Source organism: Juglans microcarpa x Juglans regia, chromosome 2D (genome assembly GCF_004785595.1).
Source record: "Juglans microcarpa x Juglans regia isolate MS1-56 chromosome 2D, Jm3101_v1.0, whole genome shotgun sequence".
Taxonomy (NCBI): domain Eukaryota; kingdom Viridiplantae; phylum Streptophyta; class Magnoliopsida; order Fagales; family Juglandaceae; genus Juglans; species Juglans microcarpa x Juglans regia.
The window spans coordinates 42229217-42235216 of NC_054596.1; the positions used below are offsets into that span (position 1 = coordinate 42229217).

The following is a 6000-nucleotide window of genomic DNA, read 5'->3' on the forward strand; positions in this document are numbered from 1 at the left end:
AAGCCGAGTTGCTAGTACTTCTACGCCAATGTTTTAATTTTATGATCCATCATTTTAATATTTCACCAAATTAAACAGGAACACTTTAGATCTTTTTGGCCAAGCTGGGATGTTTGATGAAGTAGAGGCCATAAGAATATGGAAATGAGACCATCTGAGGTTCTTTTCTTGAAGATTGTTCTGTTCATGGCGTGTTGAACTGGGTGAATATGTTGCAGAGCATCTCTTTGACTTAGATACTGAAAATCGAGGGGTTTATGTGCAGTGCTGTTATCAAAATATATATGAAGAAAGTTTATGGATGTACTTCAAATTGAGGTGGATGTTGTTGTTTATTATTATTTATAATGAATTATCAAAAAAGGAAGAAGAAAAAGCAATTACTCTCATTCGTTAATGTTTTGAATAGATCAATTTGAAATTAAATTCTTATTATGTAATGTATAATAAGAATTATGACAATTTTTTTGCTGGAAAAAAAAAAAGGCATGAATACATGATATAAAGTTTCAGTTATGTATTTCATAATCTGCTTGATATTTATTAATACAATTCAGTTCTTGCTGACTAGCATCTTGTGCTTAAAAGCAAAAACTTGACAAGCCAGCATTGAGTATAAGTGTAGAAGATTAAACCTTCACTTGATTCTGAAGACATTTATAGCAGGAGCTCACATAAACGTTTGTTTGCAGCTGATCTGTAATATATTATTTAAACTATCCTAATTAAACGTTTGCAATGTAACTCCTGTAACCCTCATTTCCAAGATTATATAGCAGCTAACATGTAATGAATGTAATTCATGTATTGGACACTCAAACTATTGAGGCAGGGTTTGCATTTATAATAGTTTTCTATATTTGCAAGTTCTATTTGTTTGAGGAAATGTAAGTGCCTGTGTGTGTTCTTGGGTTTAGTTCAAACTACAGCTTTTATGATTATGGAAATGTACTGGGAGTGCAAATCAATAAAGGTACATTGGTAGTGGACCTGTAATGATGGATGTTGGTTTGAAATGTTGGTGTTTGGAGTGGGAGAAAATGAACAATAGAAAAGATACCTGCAGATTGAAATGGGACCAACCATTTTTCTTTATATAAACACACCTGCAGATTGAAATGGGACCCGTGTCCTGTAATTATCCATATTGCAATCACCAAGCATTCAACTAAAATACCAAAACTCAAAAAATGACATTTTCATTACTTAAAACCTGTGTTCCAACTGAAGGATAAGAGTACCACTTGGAGTTCTCATTCAAGAAAAAAACAATGGAGACAAAACCAGGGGACTAACTCCAGCATAAATAAATGTACCTATCTGTTTTGACCATACAAAACCACAGGACTCTTAACATTTTATCTAAGTGCCAAACGGCACTAACTATAATAAGAGAGACTAATTGACTATACATGGGAATAACTCCATGTCCCACTTCTATTGTTGCCAGTTTGGGAATGAAGTTAAATTACATTATACAATTAAACATAAATGCATTTGCTCAAAGTGTTGCTTCTTTCCATTGCAGCTGCAACATGTCCTAAGCAGCATAGCCTCCACAAACAATACTCCTGCAGTTAAACTAAGAATATTTAATGACAATTCATATCTAATAGACGATTTTTATGCACATACTTATTATAGCATCATGCCATATATTGAGTCCATAATTGGGTGTTCAAACCCCCCTCCCCCCAAAAAAAAAGCATCCGCATCCATTAAGTTTCAAAAAAAAATTTGTAGAAATTAAAATTCAACCATATCATCGCACCGGGTGTGATCCATCCAACCTATAAAAATAATAATGATAATTAACAAGTACGAGCTAGATAATTAGCAACTGCTTAAAAAGATTCTAAGTCGTAATTTTTGCCTCAATGAAAATGCATTATTATCGATTATGCATGAGTTATTGCAGGTTTTGAGATAAAGGAAGGATGGCATGTGAACATTGATGCAACTTGTATACACTCTGACCTAGATCTATTCAAGGATCTCATGCAATTCAATCCTTCTAGATTTGATGTAATTAGCTCTATACCCAGTTCTTGATCATTCCTTAACTTCTTTTTGGTATAAACATTAGATTAATGACTTTTAGGTATAAGATTTTAATTAAGCAACCAACCCTTATTTATCCATGCAGGAAACACAAAAACCATACAGTTTTGTACCTTTTGGATAAAAAACCATACACAAAAACTCTTATTTATCAAAAGTTGCAATTAAAATGCCTTGAGAGCAAAACACCTTACATGTCTAATCATAAAGCTAAAGGGACAACCCTACAGAAATTTCTAAATCACAGCAATTTCTAGCAAAATTGGACCGCATAACATCACTGTGGATGAAAATATCAACACAGACAATGAGAACTTTGCTCTTTAGTCTGGCAGTAAATGAGGTGTTACTCACTGGGTGGTTTACATTAGTTTCAATCATCCTTTGCTCCAAGTTGTTACTCACTGGGTTGTTTGCATTAGTTTTAAAACATACTTGACTTTAGCTTCCATGTTATTCTGTCCAGCTAGAAACATATGGTATGTCTTGTTTTACAACATAGAATCCATTAAATGTAACCTCGGCATAACCAACAAAGAAGCATTTGAGGACTTCGACTTTCATCTCAACAAATAGTATTTTACCTAAAAGTCTAAGAGGGGGGAATAATCCCCACAAGCTTCCTCCATCCTACAATAGCACTATGTATCACGCGTGTAGTAGCAGTAATGGCTAAACCAAGTTGAATATACACACTTCAGAACTAGAGCATCTGTAGCTTGTTTCAGGTAATTTCTATTTCTTATGAATGTAAACTATTGTTACCTATACCATGGAAAAATAAATAGATATTACCAATGCTTGATGAAGTTGCCGACGAATAAGACTAGCACGAAAAACCCATGAAAATGATGACCCACGATCCTAAACAAACACAACAAACCAGATCAATGTGGGTATCAATGAACCAGATCAGAAGCAGGAAGACAAAGAAGGAGCACGAACATGCAAGATCCAGACAAACACGAACACGATCAACTGAAAATCAACATGAAAGCTAGACAAAACCCACTCTAAAAGCTAGAGAACAAGTTCTGTTTCAGTGTTTTGCAATTTTTCTATTTCGGGCGCAAGGCTTGCGTTTTCTTTCCTTTGTTATTTTATTTTTCTTTTTAGCTGACGTGGCGTTAACGACTCCCCACCGTTTGCTCTAAGCGACTGTACGTATAAGAATTGTTCAATTAATTAATTAAAATTTGATAAATGGCTGGCATCCTCGTCTGACCCAATCTGGTATCTAGTGGTAGTCAAATACTCTAGGAAGGCTTGTTTGTAGGGCTGAGCACCGACCGTTTCGGAGTCGGAGGGCCTAACCTCCGACTCTGACTCCGACTCCGAGATATACAGAATCTGCTCCGATTCTGACTCCGACTTGTCGAAGTAGAGTCGGATTTTTTGATTTTATTTTTTGTCTTTTTTAACTTCATATTTGACCCACTTTTTTTTAAAAAAAAAATTGTGGACTTTCAAATTTCAATTTTCTCAACATTACAATCTAAACTAATTAAACTTTTGATTATAACAAAAAATACAACTAAATAAAACAAGTAACATACTAACTTTTGATTAAACTTTTGCTATAGTGATTTTAATTTAGTATAACTATATAATAATATTAGTATAAATATTATACTAACTATATCACTAATAGTATTAGTATACTAATACTAGTATATCACTATAGTTAATAGTATCATATAGTAATATAGTATTAGTAATTAATACTATAGTGATTTATATAATAATTTATATATAGGCTTAAAGTGGTTTACTAATTTATATATAGTAATTAATACTATTAGTAATTTATATGAATAATACTTTAGTTATTATACATTAGTATAATATGTTATTATAAATTTATAGATTAGTGTTTATCCATTAGTATTACAATATTACATGTTGATGTTATTATGCATCTTAGTGTTTATAGTATATTATATATACATTAGTATTGCATGCTATTATATTTATACATTAGTAATTTAGTGTTAAATGGTGGTAATATTGTAAAATTGTAATAGTATGATATTTAGATATAGTCATATACTAAACTATTATTAGTCAATTTAGTATATATATTATAGTATAAATATATTATTGAACTAGTATATTATTGAGTTTAACTAACTATATAAGATAGTTGTATAAAATTTAAATAATTAATATATAGACAAACACATATTTTTATAAAATATGTATCAAATCGGAGGTTGAGTCGGAGAGTCACGTAGAAGGCGGAGGCGGAGGCGAAGGGTCGGAGTCGGATCGGAGCGGAGCTAGAGTCGGTTCATCAATGACTCTAATTCCGACTCCAACTTCTAAGAGGAAAAAAACTTCTGACTTCGATCTGTCAAAATGGAGCCAAAATAAAATCGGATTCAAAGTCGAATTATCAAATTTTTACTCAGCCTACTTGTTTAGATTTTGGAGTTGCCAAAAATGGGACTCCTCCTTCCAAACACAATAATGAAATTACACTTTTAGCCACCATGAGATCTTATAACAGCCACGCTCTGTTCTCTCTCTCTCTCTCTCTCTCTCTCCCTGAGCCTCTCATCCACGAGTCTCTGAACTCCGCGAGCAAAGATGCTCTCCATATCCACGATTGCCAACGCCACGAGGTTCGTGAACTCGCTGAGCTCTTACCCCCCGTCTCCTTGTACTCGTCCTTGCTCTTCAATGTCTCGCCAGACAATCTCTCTCCTCGCCTTCTCAACCGTAACCCAACCCACCAGGTCTCCCTAGTCTCTTTCACTCTAGTATTGTACGGTTGCGCCTCTTCTATCAATAATCGTCTTCATTTTCGAGACATGCATACATATTTGTTTCACATCCATATGCGTGTCTTACTGCAGAAACTTCCAGGTCAAAATGTCATCCGATTCGCTCCCTCCACCCGAAAACCGCATCGTTGTGCGTTCCTCTCTCTCATAGATATAATCTTTATCTAATTATATATCTAATTTAAAGTGGAGGTTTATGCGAGCAGGTGGGATGTGGAACGGTTTCGGTGGATTACTTGGCGGCAGTGGCTGCGTATCCTAAGCCCGACGATAAGATCAGAACCACAAGCTTGAAGGTTCTTTCTTCTCGTTTTTCTTTGAGAAATTACAAATCTGAGATGGAAGTTGATGGGGTCAATGCGTATCAACTATCAACTGCATAAATAAAGCCGTTATTACGCGCGGCAACCGATTCTGGATTGTTTAAATACAGATAATTCTTATTGATGTCTCTATCTTTAGGGAATATTACAATTAATCCCCAAACAACCACCACTTTCAAAGGCATGTAAATCCTAGCTACTACATTTGCCATTTTTTTAATTGGCACCGGGTGTTCAGAACTAAGTCCCAACTAAACCCGGTGGAGCAGAGGCCCTCAGCTAGGAGTTCAAGTGAAAACTCCCCAGTCCGATGGTTCCTAGAAATTCTTTGCACCTCCGGGTTCGAACCTTTGACTTGTAGGGAATATAACACCAAGACCAAGACTCTTACCACTTGAGCCAACCCCTAGGGGTTTACTAAAGTTGTCATTTAACCTTAGTTTGAAAAATAAGTTGCAATTTGCATCTCATTAAGATATGACCGGCAGAGAAAAATAGGTGATGTGGTATAATCTTTATGGTCGGGTCTTAATGAAGGATATATATTGCAACTTAATGTTTTTGAATTAGGAGCCAACAACTTGATAGTTGATAGGTCATATTACAAAATGAGTGCAGTTTGAAAGTCATATTCCAAAGGAATGATAGATTGAGGAGTTAGAGTATAATTTCTATATTAATATTCTTATCTGTGCATATATTTGTACACACATATGGGCTGCTATAACACCCACTTACTGTATTTTCCCGGACTATAAATCTGTGGACGATATTATAAGATAATTTATATTTTCTTAAGACCGAATCACCGATACTGAGATATTGTGAAA

At 34.6% G+C, this 6000-nt stretch overlaps 1 protein-coding gene across 1 annotated transcript in view; it reads left to right on the top strand.

The window, feature by feature from the left end:
• The first annotated feature begins 4571 nt into the window (after positions 1-4571).
• The window catches only part of LOC121248964 (ketohexokinase-like), a 13737-nt gene continuing 12308 nt past the window's right edge, over positions 4572-6000 (top strand). The window contains 3 exon segments of the mRNA XM_041147593.1: positions 4572-4799; positions 4920-4977; positions 5054-5143. Coding sequence (XP_041003527.1) covers positions 4651-4799; positions 4920-4977; positions 5054-5143 — 297 coding nt within the window. The 5' untranslated portion in view covers positions 4572-4650.